At 37.0% G+C, this 19157-nt stretch overlaps 2 protein-coding genes across 2 annotated transcripts; one reads left to right on the top strand and one right to left on the bottom strand.

Annotated features, from left to right (window-relative positions):
• On the top strand, positions 808–1528 carry LOC105177076 (homeobox-leucine zipper protein HDG2-like). The gene is made up of 2 exons (XM_020698838.1): positions 808–992; positions 1385–1528. Exons 1-2 carry the CDS (start codon positions 870–872, stop codon positions 1526–1528), a joined length of 267 nt encoding a protein of 88 aa, XP_020554497.1. The 5' UTR covers positions 808–869.
• LOC105177075 lies at positions 13191–18332 on the bottom strand. Its single transcript, XM_011100098.1, has one exon. The coding sequence runs from the start codon at positions 18330–18332 to the stop codon at positions 13191–13193; it is 5142 nt and encodes a 1713-aa protein (XP_011098400.1).

The following is a 19157-nucleotide window of genomic DNA, read 5'->3' as shown; positions in this document are numbered from 1 at the left end:
TTCAATCAACAATCAAGAGTTGAAGAGAAAGCGCTACCATCGCCACACTCCAGAACAAATTCAACAAATGGAAGCGTAAGTTTATAATAAACGTAAAGTTCCATAAAAGAACCAATTTTAATATAAATATAATTCTTTCTCAAAAGCTCTAAAAAATCTATTATATTGATAGAAATAAACACAATTTCTAGTTTGTGAAAACAAGAACATTTCTTTTTGTTATTTATGGTCATTGTTTAATCAATGCAATATTATATCTTTATCTTTTATTTTTTGTGATCCTATATTGTAATTCTTTCACCAAGTTGGGTATGTTGTATTGAAAATTGGTTTATTTATTTAATACTATGAATTCCACTATCGTCAACTAAGTATAATGTAATTAAATTCTGCACCAACATTTTTTGCCAATACTATTTTCTTCACCAGGTTCAAGACATGATGTACTTGTCGAAATTTTCTTTTAGGATTCTAACATAATTTTCATTTGTTGTAGGTTTTTCAAGCAGCACCCAAATCCCAATAACAACCAAAGAAAAGAGCTCAGCGATAAACTAGGGCTTGAACCATTACAAGTTAAATTTTGGTTCCAAAACAAGCGAACACAATTGAAGGTAAGAAAGGCATTTGTATTCATATTAACATATTTTACGTACGATAAATATTTTCTCAAAAAACATAAGACAGCCTCATGAAGTTTTTTGAAGAGACGTAATAGGATACAAAGTACTTGGCTAATGGTTTTGGGTCTTCAATGTATTAAGTATTAAAAATAAACTTTGCATGTACTTATTTATTTACAGACATGGCATGAGCACCATAAAAACTCACATTTTCGTTCCGAGAACAATGAACTTCGAGCTGAAAATATGAGGTGCAGAGAAGCCCTTAGCAATGCACGTTGTCGTGCATGTGGTAGTGCCATTGCTGCTGCCGAAATGTCTTCTAATGAGCACTGTTTAAGAGTTGAGAATGCTCAACTGCGAGAACAGGTAAATCCATGAAGAGATAGTATTTAATTTTATTGCAAAAAATTTTATCTTAAACCGATCTTGCCTTCAATTTTATTAATTATCAAAGAAATATCATGTGCAATGCACTTGCAGAAACATATATTTTATTGTAAATACATAACTTACAATTAGCTATAGAAAATATTAAATTCATAATGTTATATATTTTTCTATGATCAAATCATTTGTATGTACAATTATATTTTCAAACAAATTGATAATTATTGTTTTAATTTATGAGAAAGCCGTTTAATTTTATTATTTTCTTATATATGCCTATTTGGTTAATTTCTTTAAAAGTTGCTTTATTTTTGTTATATTATCTGTACATATGTTATGTCATTTTTTTATAAATATTTTTTTTAATCCAGATTGAATACCTAGCGGCATTTCTAGCGAAATTCGTTGGCAAGCCCTTGGGGGATGATGCTGTTACTCCATCTTCTACTGCTTCAGCAACAATTGATACTGATGCAGTTCAAAAATTAAAAGGGAAGCAGAAGATTGATGACTGAATTTGTGGAGTTTCAAAATAAGTAAAATGCGCTTGTAAACATATAATTTTTCTCATAAATTATTTCATATGGAGATTTTGTTAAAGAATTTTTGATTGCATGATTAAAGGATGTGCTATTCCTACCATAATTTTATTTACATTGATCAATTATCAATTAAAAATAAAATATATCTTGTAGGAGCATGTGATGTGATTGTGTTTGTGTGTGTGCGTGATGGTTAATAGTGCGGGAGAAATTAGATAGGTTAAATGATTTCTCAATTTACTAGTTAGTCAAACTTTCTTGCTCATGTTCGATTAATGTTAACATGAAAGTAGTATTGCTTGAGGAATTAAAATTTCACTGGACATATTCATCTTATTATTTTAAAATACTAATAAAATGCTCGCAATTTGCACGTGAAGTGTAAATCTTATTAAAGAAAACTCAATAAATTATTTAGTATTTTATCTTTACGATAAAAGAGCATAAAAATCACAACTAAAAGTAAATAAATTCATTAGCTAATTTTGAGGTAATTTTGATTATAATATTAATCTATTTTTGTAACACTCACAGAAAAATATCTAGCTTTCTTTAAATTTCCAATATTACGTCTTTTTTCTTTAGAACACATTGGGTATATAATTGATTTATTGTATATGCACAAATACACAAAACTAGACTTTATCATAGAGATAGACGGAGGGTCGCCTGCACATATTTACTCTTTGTTTTTTCCTATTTTTTTAATTGTTGTAAAAGAAATTTCTACAAAATGAGGTCCCATGAATTATTGTACAACATGGGGCAAGAACCATTGCAAGTCAAATTTTGGTTCCAAAACAAGAGAACCCAATTGAAGGTAAGAAAGGCATTTGCATTCATATTAAACATAGTTTATATACTATAAATATTTTCTCAAAAAAAAAAAAAAAAGAAACTGCCTCTTCAAGTTTTTTTAAGAGAAGTAATATGATACTAAGTACTTGGCTAATAGTTTTCGGTCTTGAATGTATTAAGTATTCAAAATAAACTTTGCATATATTTATTTATTTACAGACATGGCATGAGCACCATAAAAACTCATATTTTCGTATTGAGAACAACGAACTTCGAGCTGAGAATATAAGGTGCAGAGAAGCCCTTAGCAATGCACGTTGTCGTGCCATTGCTATTGCAGCAAAGTCTTCTAATGAGCACTGTTTAAGAGTTGAGAATGCTCAACTGAGGGAACAGGTAAACCCATGAACAGATAGTATTTAGTTATATTGCAAAAAAATTTCTCTTAAACCGATCTTGCCTTCAATTTTATGCATTAACAAAGAAGTATCATGTGCAATGTACATATATTTTGTTGTAAATATATAACTTACAATTAGTTATAGAAAATATTAAATTCATAATGTTATAAACTTTTCTATGATCAAATCATTGGCATGTACAATTATATTTTCAAACAAATTGATAGTTATTGTTTTAATTTATGAGGAAGCCATTTAATTTGATTATTTCTTATATATGCCTATTTGCCTATTTGGTTTTTCTAAATTTTGCTTTATTTTTTTTTATATTATCTATATGCATGTTATATTCTTTTTTATAAATATTTTTTTTTATCCAGATCGAATACCTAGCAGCAATTCTAGCGAAATTCGTTGGCAAGCCCTTGGCTGATGATGTTGTTACTCCCCCTTCTACTATACTGAGGTTGTTCAAAAATTATAGGGAAAGCAGAAGATTGAGGAATAAATTTGTGGGCTCCAAATAAGTAAAATGCACTTGTGCAAATATAATTTTTCTCATAAATTATTTCATATGATGATTTCCTTAAAGAATTTTGATTGCATGATTAAAAGATGTTCTATCCTACCATACTCTTTTTGATGATGCAACTATATTTTCAAATGAAATTTATTGTTTTGACAAATGATATTATTTACTCTTGATTGGGAATAAAAAGAACTATATCAGTTATAGGTGACTAGAATTTGATGATAATCATCAAACTGAACTGCCTTTTGAATCTTGTGACAATTGTAAGCGGCATGCACAACAATTGTTATTGAACAACATTACTTATGAAAATAGGACTATGGTCGGGGTTGATGAGGAATTACCTGTGGTCGAGAAGAAATTATGTATGAGATCATCAAGAGAAGCAGCGAAAAACAATGTCAATAGTGCAAGTTCAAACTTAAGTTTCAATGTTGTAAAGTATAACTTTCAAACTTAATTTTCTAATTGGAGAGAGAATAAGGATTGAAAAAGATAATGAAATTAAATGAAAAGAGAGGAACACATATATAAGAAAAAATTGAAACGGACTTAGGAACGGGAACACATAAGCAGCCGTTAAAAAGTAGTCGTTAATTCCTAATTCCTGATTCAGGAACAACAGTTGTTACAGTTAGCCGACCGTTGAAATATAGCTTTTGAAGATTATTTGGTAAGGTTCTATTAACACATAGAAAATAATTCTAAAGAACCATTCTGATTTGTACTCATTTAGGAATACATTTTCAAACTGTCAGTTTTGAGACATTTTCTGCAACGGGCGTAGGGACGGCTAGGTTGTTACCGTTCCTAAATCTACTATAGTGTTCCAAACTGAGTTCCAACGATTTTCCGTTACCAATTTGGCATGGAATATGGAACGGTTCAAGTAATTGTTCTTTTGGAACTCAACTTAGGACGATTGTATCGTGCCAAATTCGTAACCCATAATCAGTTGGCCCCGTCAAATAGTATAAATTTTGCTATGTAAGATTGGCATTGCATTAGGGGCCCATGGCCAGAGAGATACAAAATGTTTTCTTGCTGGTGTAATTTAGCATTTTCTCTTTTTTTATGAACCCAATAGATGTTTCCTTTTGTGTATGTAATTTCTGGCAGTCAATTTGATAATTGATAATTTAACTATTATTTATAATAAATAATATAACTTAAAATAATTGATATTAATTTTTGAATGTTTTGATATTTAATTAATATTTATAAATAAATAAAATATATTTAAATTAATCATAATTTAATTAAGTTAATAATATATAATTATTAGAAGTGACTTTTATATTGCATATAAATTTTTAATTTGCCAATTGATTTTAGTATATTAAATTTGTATTGTGTTTTTAAAATTCAAAATTTTAATTTTTAAAAAATTTACATACTATTTAGGTGTTCTTATATTAAAATAATATATTTTATACATAAAAATAATTTATTATAATATATTTGGATTCAAAAAATAATTAAGTTAATTAAATATATTTAAATATAATAATATTAATAAATTAATTTAAAATATATTTAAATATGAAAGAGAGGTGTAAAATGGACATCGTACATTTAAAATAATCCCAAAAAAAACCAAAAAATGAGGCTCAATCGCACAATAGGCGAGTGCCGCATACTCTCCGTTAGTTTCTAATAGAGAGGGTTCTTTTTATATTTTATAAAATACAGGGGGTTATTTGCCTATTTTTTTAACAAAGGGGTTTTTAGCTAAAATTTTAAAATACATGGTGGTTTAATGCAAATTACCCTTACACAAACTACCCCCTATTTTTTGACTGTTAGGGGTAGTTTCTGTAATCACGTAAAAGACAAGAATGATTTATGTAAATAGACCATAAATAAGGGAGTATAAATGTAATTATTCCTTCTTTTAATTAAGCTTACTACAAAAGAATGGCTTGTTTCCTATACTACAAATCACTATGTAAAGCTTAAGTATTCACCACATTAAATCAACATTTACGACTAAATATCTACCATAATTTTTTAATTATACTTAATATTTTGAGCTCGTTTATAAAAACAATAATTAATAAACAATTACATGAATTATTATTAATTAATATTCAACATAATTTTTAGTTTTTAATTATAATAATTAATTATAACGAAGAACCACATTTCATCTAATAATGATTCCTTAGTTGAAAAAAGTCATCAATTCGCCGTCAAAGCAACTTAAGTCCAACAACCAGAAAAGTCCAAAGATATATAGAAAATTGAATTTTTATTATTGTTTTGGTAATCACATCAGCTAAATTACATATAAAGGAATGTCAATTATAAGTATAATTATCCAAATACAATAAATAATTTCTCTAACTAATTCAGTTCATTGAATGTGTACAAATTAAAATGGATCGTTTGGCCTCAAATTTAGTAATCCCAATTTCCATGCACTTACAATTAACAACCTGGGATTGATAGATCAACTGCTTTTATTACAGTTGCTTCGATGGAAATCCTACGTCAATAAAGCACCATCAGTTTGGTAGATGACTCTATGCTGAGAATTTAGAATAATTGTAAGGATAATTACACACTCATCTCTTGAAATTTGGTATAGTTATACGTAAAATTTCTAATGGTTCAGAATATTATATCTAATATCTTTTAGATTTGCTTCCGTCTAATTAGTAAATCCTTCCGTTAGTCAAAATTTGTTCTAACTAACAAAAAAAATTGAATAAACATTGATACTTACCCTCAATTGGCTTATTACTGACTTATTGCAGATCAAATAAATTTTTTTTTTGCCTAAACTACTCTTATAATGGTGAAAGTATACCTCCCCACATGCATTAACTTGTGAAGATATATAATAATAATTTGATGATAAAAAATTTATTCGACCTGCAATAAATCAGTAATGAGTCAATTTGGAGTAAATATATATTTTAATCTTTTTTTTTTGGGGGGGATGCAATTTAGCTCCCTGTGATATTGCAAATGTGCAAATTATCTCTTATAAAAAAAATTAGCAATTTACTCCTATGTGTTTTTAAAATGCAGCGATTTATCCTCCTGTATTTTTTTTTAAAATTAAGCATTTACCTCCCTAAACAAGGGGAAAAAATGCTTCATTTTAAAAAATACGGGAGGAGGGGGGTAAATTGTTATTTTTCTATAAGGGATAATTTTTTACAATTTCACAGGGGAGTAAATTGCATTGAATCCTATTTTTTGTGTTGTTTTAAGACGATCCCTATTTTTTGTATTAATATTAATAAATTCAGTGAATTTTGATTAATAGAGAAATTAATTTATTATACAAAATCAAACTTCTGGGATAATAAATGTAATTTTTTAAATTATAAAAAATTTGTGTATAATTATATCAAATTTCAAGAGAGTGGAATGTAATTATTTCTAATTATAGTTTCGGACCTTTTCTATTTTTGGGAATGAGGCTAAAAAACAATATAAAGATTTTATAGTAGCAGAAGCCATCTGACAGCTTGTCATTTTTCCATCCTTTCCTGCAGTGATCATTACATAACCTGTCAGAAATGGATGTGTCTCTTACAAGCTTATATTCTTTGCTTCTTTTTCATGTGAATGTCCCTTTCACAACAATTGGCACTCATGATTTTGAACCCTGTCCCCCTTTTCCTCTTTAATGCCAATAAATATTTCATTTCATATTTTCTTTCATTTTTTTAGAAAAAAAATTAAGTGGGAAAAGAAATTTGATTGTCCTGCTACAGATACTAAGAAAAATTTAACACTTAATCATAATTAATTATCATAATTAAAAATAATATCGTAGTATATGATCATTAACTACATGCAGTAAATGGTTGTTGGATATGGATTTTTTACGATTGTGATTAAAATATTTGTAATGACTAAAAATTATGACAAAAATATTTATTATGGGTTCATAGTCATTGAAAAAAATAATTTTCATGATGAATAATCTAAATTTTTATATTAATTTTAGTTAACAGTATTTAATAATAATTATTTATTACGATTTTAGTTCCTAACTTATAATATCGTAGTCAATAATAAGTTTTCTTCTAAAACACTAAATATTTTCATTATTTATGTGGATCAGTTTTTGGAATGATTTGAAAATAAGTAAAAAAAATAAAAAGAAAAGATTTTGTATTTTATTATTTTTTCAATATTTAATTTAGATAGGAACAAAATTTTGATTAAACTATATAATTTACATATATATATATATTATTTTTCTGAGACAAATATAATATTAACACATAAATATAATTAGAAAAAAACATTAATTAGACATGATATAACAGCTATATATATGCCCGTTTAATTTTACCCACTTCGTAACTCATTCAGACACTCGAAGATTGTGGCTTACTTAATTGTAGAGGATGTCCGAATGCGTATACTAAGTGTTAAGTTAGCCAACTCTGTCAGTACTTGTGCATTGTATAGACTTTGGCGTATCCCTTGACCTGTCGAGTATACCATATGATAGGGATACCTATTGTACTATATTTTTACGTCATTTATGAAAATTACATTTCCCCCAAAAAAAAGATTTAAATGTATACCTCAAGTAAAAATTTAATATTTTACTTTATAAATAAGCGAAAATGAGATTTAAATTCAAAATTTATTATTTGATCTAATTTTGATATTATATCAGTCGATCATTTCATTTAAATATTTAAATTATTAAAAAAATCAATTGATATTAATATCCTTACAAATAATGATTGACAAAAAATCTCTTTGATAAATTTATATGCATTAAATAAATAAAAAAAAACCAACAATGAGAGATTGTGAGATTCTGTCTTAAGAGCGCAGAGCATTGCCCATTTTTCTTGTTCAATTGTTGATAATTATATATACCGAATTATTGACTTGTGATAAATCACTTCACTCAAAATAATAAAAGAAAAATAAATGAAAATCAAGTCCAAAAAAAATTTAGAACCACCTCGGATGCTTATTTATATGTCTTTACAAAATACAGAGAGTTCAGTGAATTTTAATTTTATTTTTATGTACTTTACGTTGTAATAAATATAAATTGGATATGCTCAAATTTCTAACGAATCATACACATATTAGAAAAAATTTAATATTTAATCATGGCTTATTGTAATAGTAAAAAATAGTCATAATAAATAGTTATTAATCAAGGTCACATAATATTTTTTTCGGTAAATGTAAATTTTATTAAATAAATGGTAGTACATCGGTACAATACAACATAAAAGGCTAGGCAGTCACCTCGACAAGCCAAGGAATCCGCAATAAATAAAAAGGTGCACAAGTACTAATAGAAGGAGGTAAATCAACACTAAGTAACCATTGTAGGACATCTTCAATAGTAAATTTTCCTACAAAAGGTGCCCCGCGTATTTTTTCATCGAATCGTCGAAGATTGCGCTCGTGCATATGTGGTATTGATGGTCATCAGTCACCAAGGTCACATAATATTGATGATCATAGTTTTTACAAGTAAGGCTAAAAAATACTTGACATGGACTCACAACTATATCAAAAATAATTTTCATGGCGAATAATCTAAATTTTTACATTGATTTTTATTTAATTATAAATAGTCATAGTCATAGTCAATAAAATTATAATTAATGGTAATTTTTTTTTCTAACAACACTTGTCTCTATTTTTTAAATTTTTAATTTTTAAGAATAGAATTAAATAAACTGTGGAAGGGTCCATAGGAATTAAATTTTGTGACTTCACTCCAATCTCTCTATACTCTTGAGTTGACATATTGATTAGCATCTGCTGCTAATCATGGCTTGTCTGTTGACATTTGACGTAACCAATTCTGTGGGTCAGCAGACAAACCGTAGCCATAGCCAACTGTATTCTGGAACACTATCCCCTCCCACAGCTCATTTTTAAATAAAAAACACCATCTTCTCTTGTTGCCCTTTACTTGATTAATTTTCATCTTAGTCTCTGATTCTATGACTGAGATAAAATTATCATTTTATTTATGAAAGTGTGGGATTACATTTTTCGTTCTGTACGAATCTCATTATAAGAAAATAATTTCATAATTATAAAAAATATATATATATTAACGAACTAATTAGCTAGTAAAATTTTAATTTCTGATTACTACATGTATAATGAAAATGAAAATTTTGCTTGATATGCAGAAATTTAAAATTATCATAATTAATTTATATATGATTAAAATTGCCAAGTCCGACATACTTACATGACCAAACTGCAATTTTCCCTTCTATAACTACCATCGCTTTTGTTGTCTTCCGAGCACATAATTAGTTTTTATATATATAGTTGTTGTGGGGTGATCTGAGTAATGATTAGGAGGTCAGGGGGGGGGGTTGATGCATGTGGCAATGTGGAGAGGTAGAGGGACAGTTTGCAAGATTAAGGAACTCTACCTAGGGTTTGTCTGATTTAATATGTTGTAATGATAATCAATGCTAAGTCCAAACAACCATTAAGAATCATACAATGCATCTGGAGAACAGTTGAAGTCAAGGGTGGATGTCTACCTTTCCCTTCAATATATATATATATATCCTTATTCTATGATTTGTTCATGCATTTGGTGTATATGGGTTTTTAGTTAAGTTGGAGTATAATTTATGCATTCCAAGGTTTCAAATCATGTACAGCTTTTTAGGTGGAGATTAATGTGCCAAGACTTCTGAAAATGCTTAGGGAAACGTGGTCGAGTTTACCCGATGATCGAACTATTGATCTGCGATTCGACCTCAGCTCCCAAAGCGCGATCCCTGAGAACAAAAGGAAACGGTTAAGCCGGCCGGGTGCAGTCCCGGCGATGGCTCTCCGACGATCAAGTCAGTTCCTAGAACAGAGATATCCGGTGATAGGAAAGAGTATTTGCCTCTTAATCAAATGAGAACTTACCTCTCAAATCTTCATTTGCTACCCTTATATGTTTCCAAAAGATAATTTTGGTAAGAGCCAATATCCGGGTCTTGGAGCTCTAGTTATGCCCAAAATCGTAGCTAATCACTGATATGATAGCCGCAAATCTCTCCCTTTGAGCATTATGTGGGATTCTGGGATTTTCCATAGAGGCTTCCTAATTTAATGTGGAGGGTATATTTGTCCAAAGATAAAAATCCCCTCATCATTTGCCCCCCTAGTTCTGGACGCGACGGCTGAGTCGTGTGCAGAACTCAACAGGTACTTTTGCAGGCTATTTAATAACATCGATATCGAGGTCCACGTGTCGTGTGGGCAGTCTTCCATAGCATTGAAGGGCGCGTCCCTTCTGCAAACGTCCAATCCCTTCTTGATACTAAAACTCATATAATCCGTTTTTTTCAAAATATTTCAAACTGCTTTCGTCTTCCCCCAACCAACGCTTTCAATCCTCCGCTGTGCGAGTCTCGCCCTATTCTCCATTCTCAGGTACGACCCTTCGCCATCCCAAACTTTGCTTCACTACTGCTACTTTCACACACAGTAGTGCGGTCAGTATGCACCAGGAAGGTCCGTCTAGGGCTATGTCTCGGTCTAGATTGCGTCATGGTGGGCGAGTAGAATCGGATTCCGACAGTGTTCCCGATTCCGATTCCGGCGATAGGCCATGGGAACATATAGTTAGTACCGTAAGGCTTCGGGTCGGTACCATAAGAGAAAAGTATTTTATCCCTCCTAGCTACGAAATTTTGATTCCTAGTTCTGCTGATCGCATGCATCGTCCACCTCGGGGGTTTTGTTCGTTTTCCCTGAATCATTTTGACGCGGGTTTGGGATTGCCCCTCGCTCCGTATGTTTCACAAATTCTCAGGCGCCTTGAATTGTGTCCTATGCAACTTTCACCGCGTTCACTACTTCTGCAAGGTCGGCGGATAACGGTTTTTATTACCTGTCCGCCCGTAAGGAGTGCCGGTATTTGGCTCCTTTAACTTCAAACGTAGGTCCATGGAAGAAACGATTCATCTTTGTTCGTCCTCCTCCGGGTCGGGGATGGCCTTTCAGTTGTGAATGGGTCTTAGAAAAACCGAGACCTGTGGTTGAGGGTGGGGGGTTAGAAGGTGATCAAATTAGGAGCCTTTCTTCCTATCGATATGACCCCAAGACGCTTCTAGTAGAAGAAGTTCTCAAGCTCGCACAACTTTCTCCTGCACCTATCCCAGTCGAGGGCTCCTTAGGTGATTGATCGATACAATTTTTATTTTCCTCTGTTATACTGAAGTCCAATGTGTTCTCATCCCATTGTTTTTTCTTTTCAGACGACATGGTAGGTCAATCACGCCTTGCCCAGCGGATCCGATCCAATCGGGTGCGACCATCAGCTGGGGGGACCGCGCCTGTGCCTTCATCAGCGACCTCACCTCATCTTGGTGACAGTTCAGCAGTCCCTCAGGGGAACCAAACCCGCAGTCCTCCCATCGACATTGGGAGTGAAGATACTCGCTCCCATGCTCGTTCGTTGGATCAGCCTGCTCCTGCTTCGCCTGATCGATCCCACACTGGAGAATCTAATTCGGGCGGCCTGTTGCCCCGGAGACGAAGGAGAGGTAAGAGCCCGATGGGTCCCAATACGAGGAGCCGGTCGCAATCCCTGGCTCTGGGTCACTCCGCGTCTACAGCCCTTGATGATCGCAGGGGCATGGAAATGTTTAACGATATTTCTGACTGCTGGAGGAAAGCTCGCGAGGATCTCCGTGCTCCGAATCACCTTATGCCTCCCCCGGTTGAAGAAAGATTCATCCCGAATTGGAATGTCTCTCCCAACAGCACTGTTCTTGGTTCACATTCTGGGCAAGTATCATGGGAACTTTTCAACGCTTCGTGTTTACCACGAGATCAGGCAGCCTTGATCCAGAGCCCTTTCACCCGACTGGAGGAACATGCCGCGCATTCGCTGATTCAGGTAAGTACCCTCTGAACGATGGTTAGTTTGTATTGTCTTTTGCTGCTGCCCTGTTATATTCTTCTCTAACGTGATCGTGCCCAGGCTTCCAATCTTGTTCGGGGACTCTCTTTGAAATGTGCCGGGTTCCGAAGGAATCAACTAATGGCTGAACGTTCCAGGTGAGATGCGCGCCTCAAGGTCGAGGAAGCCACCGCTCGAGCAGAAAATTTGGAAGCCCAACGTGCAGTTCTGGAGGCCCGCAACAAGGAGTTGGAAGCTCATAACAAGGAGTTGGAGGAAAAGATGGCCGTCGAAGTATCCAAGGCTACTGAGCTGGGGAGAGAGGCAGGCTTCTCAGCTGGGCAGGTCGCTGGGAAGGTTGAAGGTCGAGCCGAGTTTTTGAATTCCGATGAGTTCTCTACTCGTATCCGTGAGGCTCGACTTTCCGGTGCTCGCGATTTTATTCGGGCTCCATCTTTTGATACTGCTCTAGAGATTAGGGCTGCAGACTACCTGGTACAAGGTTTTGATAGATGCAAAGCTCAAGTCTCAACATTGAAAGGCTTTGTACCTGGTTTCGATCTTGCCCAGCTCGATCCTAGTCTCGATGGTGACTTGCGCCCATTTCCCGAGGACCCTGCGGCTTCGCCTAAAGAAGATGAATTCGCCTCATTGTTAGATGTCATTGAAAATATGTAGCTTCATGTTTTGAACAATTTGCCCGAACAATTTGTCATTTGAACAATTTGCTCTTCATATCACTTAAGACAATAGATCTTAGTGCTCTCATTACTGTCAAGTGTTTTTGCTGATATGATCGCTTTTACTAATATGATCGTTTTAGAAAACCTTTTTCAGGTTTGAGTTAATATCGCATTCCGGTAAGGCCTTTCTCAGGTCTACATAATAAAAGTGCGACCATATTATTTAGCATGGTTTAATGAGCCTTTTCCAGGCTAATGGCGGTACAGTAAATAAACTTCATACATTATTTGGCCTTTCCCAGGCATCTACGATCGCACTACTTTCATCCTTTCTCAGGCTGAGTTATGCATAGAATTTCCTCAAGTTTCGTATGTTCCATGGTCGCTTGAGAAGACGTCCTTGAGAATCTTGTAGTAGGTAAGCACCTTTCCTCCGAATTTCGACCACCTTAAAGGGGCCTTCCCATTCAGGGTTCAGCTTCCCCACGTGTTTAGAGACTTCAGCTTTTTTCAAGACTAGGTCCCCCACTTGGAGCTCCCTGGGTCGAAGTTTTTTGTTGTACCTTCTCATCATCAGGCCTTTGTGGTGGAGTATTTTAGCTAGGGCGGCATCCCGTCTTTCTTCGATCACTGTTAGGTCGAACGCACGAGCTTGGTGGTTCGCCTCTGGGTCGTAACTTGCTATCCGATGTGTTTCCTCGCCGATTTCTGCAGGAAGAATAGCTTCAGAACCGTAAACAAGACAAAAGGGGCTCTCACCTGTAGACGACCTCGGGGTCGTCCTGTAAGCCCATAAAACACCCGGTAGTTCTTCTTCCCACGATCCTTTTGAATTAATGCGAGTCTTCAAGTGTTGGAGTATAGTCCTATTGGTCACCTCCGTCTGCCCATTCGATTGAGGATGGCCCACCGATGTGAAGTTCTGTTGGATTTTCAGCTCTTTCAACCAGCTCGCAATTTCCTTCCCCTGGAATTGTGTTCCATTATCTGATACGATAGCTCTGGGGATCCCGAACCGGCAGATGATATTTTTCCAGATGAAATCGATCATCCCTTTTTCCGTTATTCTTGCCACCGCTTCGGCCTCTACCCACTTAGAAAAATACTCGACCGCGAGTATGATAAATTTCTTTTGTGCTCTCGCCGGGGGAAAAGGCCCCATTATGTCGATCCCCCACTGGTCGAACGGGCAAGCGACCTTCAAAGGTTCCATTGGTGTAGCCGGGGAATGTATCCGGGCAGAGAACCTCTGACAGCTTTCGCATCTCTGTACTAACCTCTTAGCATCCTTCATCAATGTAGGCCAGAAATACCCTTGACGCGCGACCTTCTGAGCTAACGACCTGGCACCCGAATGATTGCCGCAACTTCCTTCGTGTATTTCTTTCAGCACGTATTCCGCTTGTTCATCATTCAAGCATTTTAATAGGGGTCCATCTGCCGTTCTCTTGTATAGTTCAGACTCGATCATCGTGAATCTGGTGGCTTTTATCCTCAAATTTTTTGCCTGCGAGGGATTTTTGGGAAGAATCCCCTCCTTGAGGTAGAGTGTTAGCTCGTCCATCCACGTGCAAGGTTGGTCTATCGTGTATATATCGACCTCCGCGATCGCTGGTCTGTCCTTCACCATCACCGTTATACTACGATTTTTTATGCCCGACAATGAGGCTCCAATTTTAGAAAGTGAATCAGCTCTGTCGTTTTCTCCTCTTGGTATCTGTTGGACCGTGCATTTATCAAAACGCTCAATCAGAGATTTTGATTTCTTCAAGTACATCGACATTGTTTGCTCCTTCGCTTCGTAATTCCCCTCAATCTGCATTGCTACTAACTGCGAGTCTGTGTATACTTCTAAAATCCTTGCTCCTGCTGCGTGAGCCAGTTCCAATCCTAAGATTAAGGCTTCATACTCGGCTTCGTTGTTGGTGGCATGAAACGAAAGTCTGGCTGCGACCTCGATCTCAACCTCTCCTGGTCCTTGTATCAGGATCCCGGCTCCCCCGTTGCTAGTATTCGAGGACCCGTCTACATGTAACATCCACGGCTCGACATCCTGAGTAGGCGTGCTTGTCAGTTCCATTACAAAGTCAGCAAGTACCTGAGCTCTCTCCGAGTTTCTGGCATGGTATTCTATATCGTGTTCCCCCAGTTCTACGGCCCATTTCACTAATCTCCCTGAGACCTCCGGTCGCGACAAGATACTCTTGAGCGGTTGATTTGTTAATACAACGATCTTATGTGACTGAAAATACGGTCGTAACCTGCGAGCCGAAGTTACTAGTGCAAGGACGAATTTTTCGACCAAACTGTACCTCATTTCCGCTCCTTGCAGCATTTTGCTGACATAGTATACTGGGTTCTGGACTTTATTCTCTTCTCTCACCAATACCGAGCTCACAGCATGTTCCGACACTGCTAGGTACAGATACAAAATGTCTCCAGGTCGGGGGTTTGCTAATAATGGTGGCGTCCTCAAGTAACTCTTGAGCTGGTTAAAAGCGTCTTCGCACTCTTTTGACCATTGGAAATCCTTTGGTTTTCTTAATACTTTAAAGAAAGGTAAATTCCTATCTGCTGACTTTGAAATAAAGCGGTTAAGGGATGCGATCTTACCCGTCAATTTCTGCACGTCTTTTATCGAAGCCGGCGACTTCAGCTCGAGGATTGCTTTGATTTTCTCCGGGTTGGCTTCTATCCCTCGGCTGCTCACCATATATCCCAAGAACTTGCCTCCTCCGACTCCGAACGTGCATTTTGTTGGATTGAGCTTCATTCCGTATGATCGCATGACGGCAAAGCTTGCCTCGAGGTCCTGCAAGTGTTGCTCCGAGTGCCGGCTTTTGACTAGCATGTCGTCTACGTAGACCTCCATTGTTTTACCGATCTGTTCTCTGAACATTCTGTTCACGAGCCTTTGATATGTTGCACCTGCATTTTTTAGACCGAACGGCATTACGTTATAACAGAATATACCTTGTTCAGTTACGAACGATGTTTTTGTGCGGTCCTCCTTAGCCATACGGATTTGGTGGTAACCTTGGTAGGCATCCATCATCGAAAACAATTTGTACCCGGCGGTCGCATCCACCAACTGGTCGATCCTGGGTAATGGGAAAGGGTCTTTGGGGCACGCTTTGTTCAGGTCTGTAAAATCGGTGCACATCCTCCATTTTCCCGCAGCCTTCGGCACCACTACTACGTTCGACAACCAGTCTGTATAGCGGACCTCAGAAACGTATCCAGCTTTCAACAGCTTACCCACTTCCTCTTTGATGATTGCATTTTTTTCTGCTCCGAATGCTCTTTTTCTCTGTTGTACGGGCTGTGCTTTTGGGTCCAAGTTCAATCGATGGACAATAATTTCGGGGTTAATACCTTTAAAATCGGAGGCACTCCAGGCAAACATGTCCGCATTGCGACGTAAGAAGGCGACCATCATTAGCTCGAGGTTTCTTTCCATGCTAGCCCCAATCTTCGTCGTTTTGGATGGGTCCCCTTGCACCAATTCGATCTCTCTATGTTCGTCCATCGATTCTATCCTCTCTTCGTTCTTAATGAAAGTTTCAACCAGCTTCCTCTTTCTATCCGTCGCATCCTTCCTTAGCGAGAGGTTGTAGCACCTTCTGGCTTCCCCTTGATCGCATGCGACCTCCCCAACTCCGGCATGCGTAGGAAATTTCATTTTCAAGTGGTAAGTGGACACAATAGCCCTGAAAATATTCAAGCCGGGTCTTCCCAAAATGACATTGTAAGCAAAGGGGGTGTTGACCACCAGAAATTTTACCTTGAGAGTCCTTCTCCTGGGTTCATCTCCAAGGGAAACAGGCAGTTCGCCCCAATGAGATGAGTCCACTTCACTGCCTCCGAAGCCTACTAATGGTGAGTTCATAGCCTCCAACCTAGCATCCGCCAACCCCATCTTGATTAAGACTTCCTTCAAAATTATATCAGCTGAGCTTCCGTTGTCAACCAAAACTTTATGGACAGTGAAGTTGGCTATGTCCATTTTAATCACCATGGGGTCATTGCCATCACCTGTCTTTCCTTTTATATCACTAGCCCCAAAGCTAATTTCTAACTCTGGGGATATATTCATTACCTGCCGGCTCATCAGAGCGCTCGTTCTCCGTTCTGCCTTCTTCCTTGCTCTGCTCGAGTGTTCTATTTCAGATCCTCCTGCTATCATATGTATAATGCCTTTCACAGGCGCGTTTTCCCGGGCAGTTTGTCCTGCTACGGCTCCTCCTCCATGTCTTACCGGGCTTCGGGATCTGCTTTGTCGACCTCTGCTTTGATCCTTGGATACCAAATCTTTGAAATACCCTTGGCGGACCAGCCGTTCGATCTCGTCCTTGAGCTGGTAACATTCCTCCGTGTCGTGCCCCCTTTCACGATGGAATCTACAGTATTTGCTCGAATTTTTCTTTGCCGGGGTAGCTCTCGTGGGTTTTGGCCATCTGAGTACATCCTTCCTTTCTACCATAAGCAAAGCTCTAGCTCTCGTTGTGTTGAGTGGGGTGTATTTATTATACTTCTGTGAGTAGTGTGGTTCTTTGTTTCGATCGTGCCTCGATCGCTTATCATTTTTAACGTCATACCCGCGATCTCTCCCGTACTCACCCCTCCATTCGCCGTCCTTCATGGCATTCATTTCTTCCTCATCTATATACTTCTGCGCCAGATTCATAAGCTGTTCTACGTCAGATGGGGGGTCGCGAGCTAACGCAGAAGCGAATGCTCCCTTCTTCAACCCGTGGATCAGTATGCTGATCATCATATCTATCCGCAAGTCTGGTACCTCCAGCGTCTCGTTGTTGAAACGTCCCATGAAGTTCTTTAAAGGTTCGTCATTTCGCTGTCTTATAGTGAACAAGTGTGTCGCCGACCGTTTCTGCTTCCTTTTACTGGCAAAATGGAAAGAAAATTTTTGTATGAGTTGTTCGAGGGATTCCACACTTCCCGGTGGCAGGTTTGTGAACCACTCTTGGGCTTTTCCTGTCAGGGTCGTGACAAATAATTTAGCGTTTATCGGACCTGACTGCCCATAGAGGTTCATCACCATATCGAATGCTGCGAGATGCTCCGTGGGGTCTTTCATTCCATCATATTTCGGCAAGTCCGGCATTCTGAAGTTCGGAGCCACAGTTTCTGTCAGGATGTGGTTACAGAATGGCGAATTCCGGTGCTGGGATACTATTTCCCCCCTTTTCTTCAGTTCGTCAATCTGCTTTCCTAGTTTCTCTATCTGTTTCGATACGTTGTCAACCTCTGCGCGTGAGATTACCGGTCCCCGGGCGTGGCTCCTGTCTCTGCTACTAGATCCAACTTCTGATGGCTGGCGCTTGCTTCTGTCTCTTCTAAGGGCACCTGACGTTCTATCTAGTTCCTTTTCTCCAAACAGTCTTCTTCTAGCCCCTTCTCCTTCAGCCGGAGCAGTAATCCTCCGCTCATACGCGACTATGGCTTTTCTCCCCGCTTCTTCCATTAATTGCTGTAATTCAGTTTTTGTGAGTTGAACCACGGGTTCAGCGGTTCCTACCGTGGTATCCAAAATGCTTAGGGAAACGTGGTCGAGTTTACCCGATGATCGAACTATTGATCTGCGATTCGACCTCAGCTCCCAAAGCGCGATCCCTGAGAACAAAAGGAAACGGTTAAGCCGGCCGGGTGCAGTCCCGGCGATGGCTCTCCGACGATCAAGTCAGTTCCTAGAACAGAGATATCCGGTGATAGGAAAGAGTATTTGTCTCTTAATCAAATGAGAACTTACCTCCAAAATCTTCATTTGCTACCCTTATATGTTTCCAAAAGATAATTTTGGTAAGAGCCAATATCCGGGTCTTGGAGCTCTAGTTATGCCCAAAATCGTAGCTAATCACTGATATGATAGCCGCAAATCTCTCCCTTTGAGCATTATGTGGGATTCTGGGATTTTCCATAGAGGCTTCCTAATTTAATGTGGAGGGTATATTTGTCCAAAGATAAAAATCCCCTCATCAACTTCCAATATTTTGTTTCTAGATTATATATATATAAGACGATCGGAATTGATTTTTCAAATTTTACTGAATTTGAATTCTGAATTATCGGTCACAAGAATAAAGTGTCATTATTGAGTCGTTTGATCGTCCCTATTTCGGATATTTGTAAGTTGAGGTTTTTTGTTTTAATCTTTTTAAGAAAGAATCAAAGTTGGTTTCTTAGTTGAGTTTTTTCTTGATAAGGTTAGGTTTATGGGTTGGATTCACTAGCAATTACATTGCTGCATATATCGAAGTTCGTGAACTTTTAACAAGTCAGAATTTTTCTA

The sequence above is a fragment of the Sesamum indicum genome, linkage group LG14, assembly GCF_000512975.1.
Source record: "Sesamum indicum cultivar Zhongzhi No. 13 linkage group LG14, S_indicum_v1.0, whole genome shotgun sequence".
NCBI lineage: Eukaryota > Viridiplantae > Streptophyta > Magnoliopsida > Lamiales > Pedaliaceae > Sesamum > Sesamum indicum.
The sequence above is the reverse complement of the archived record's forward strand: the minus strand, read 5'-3'. Positions and strand labels throughout refer to the sequence as shown.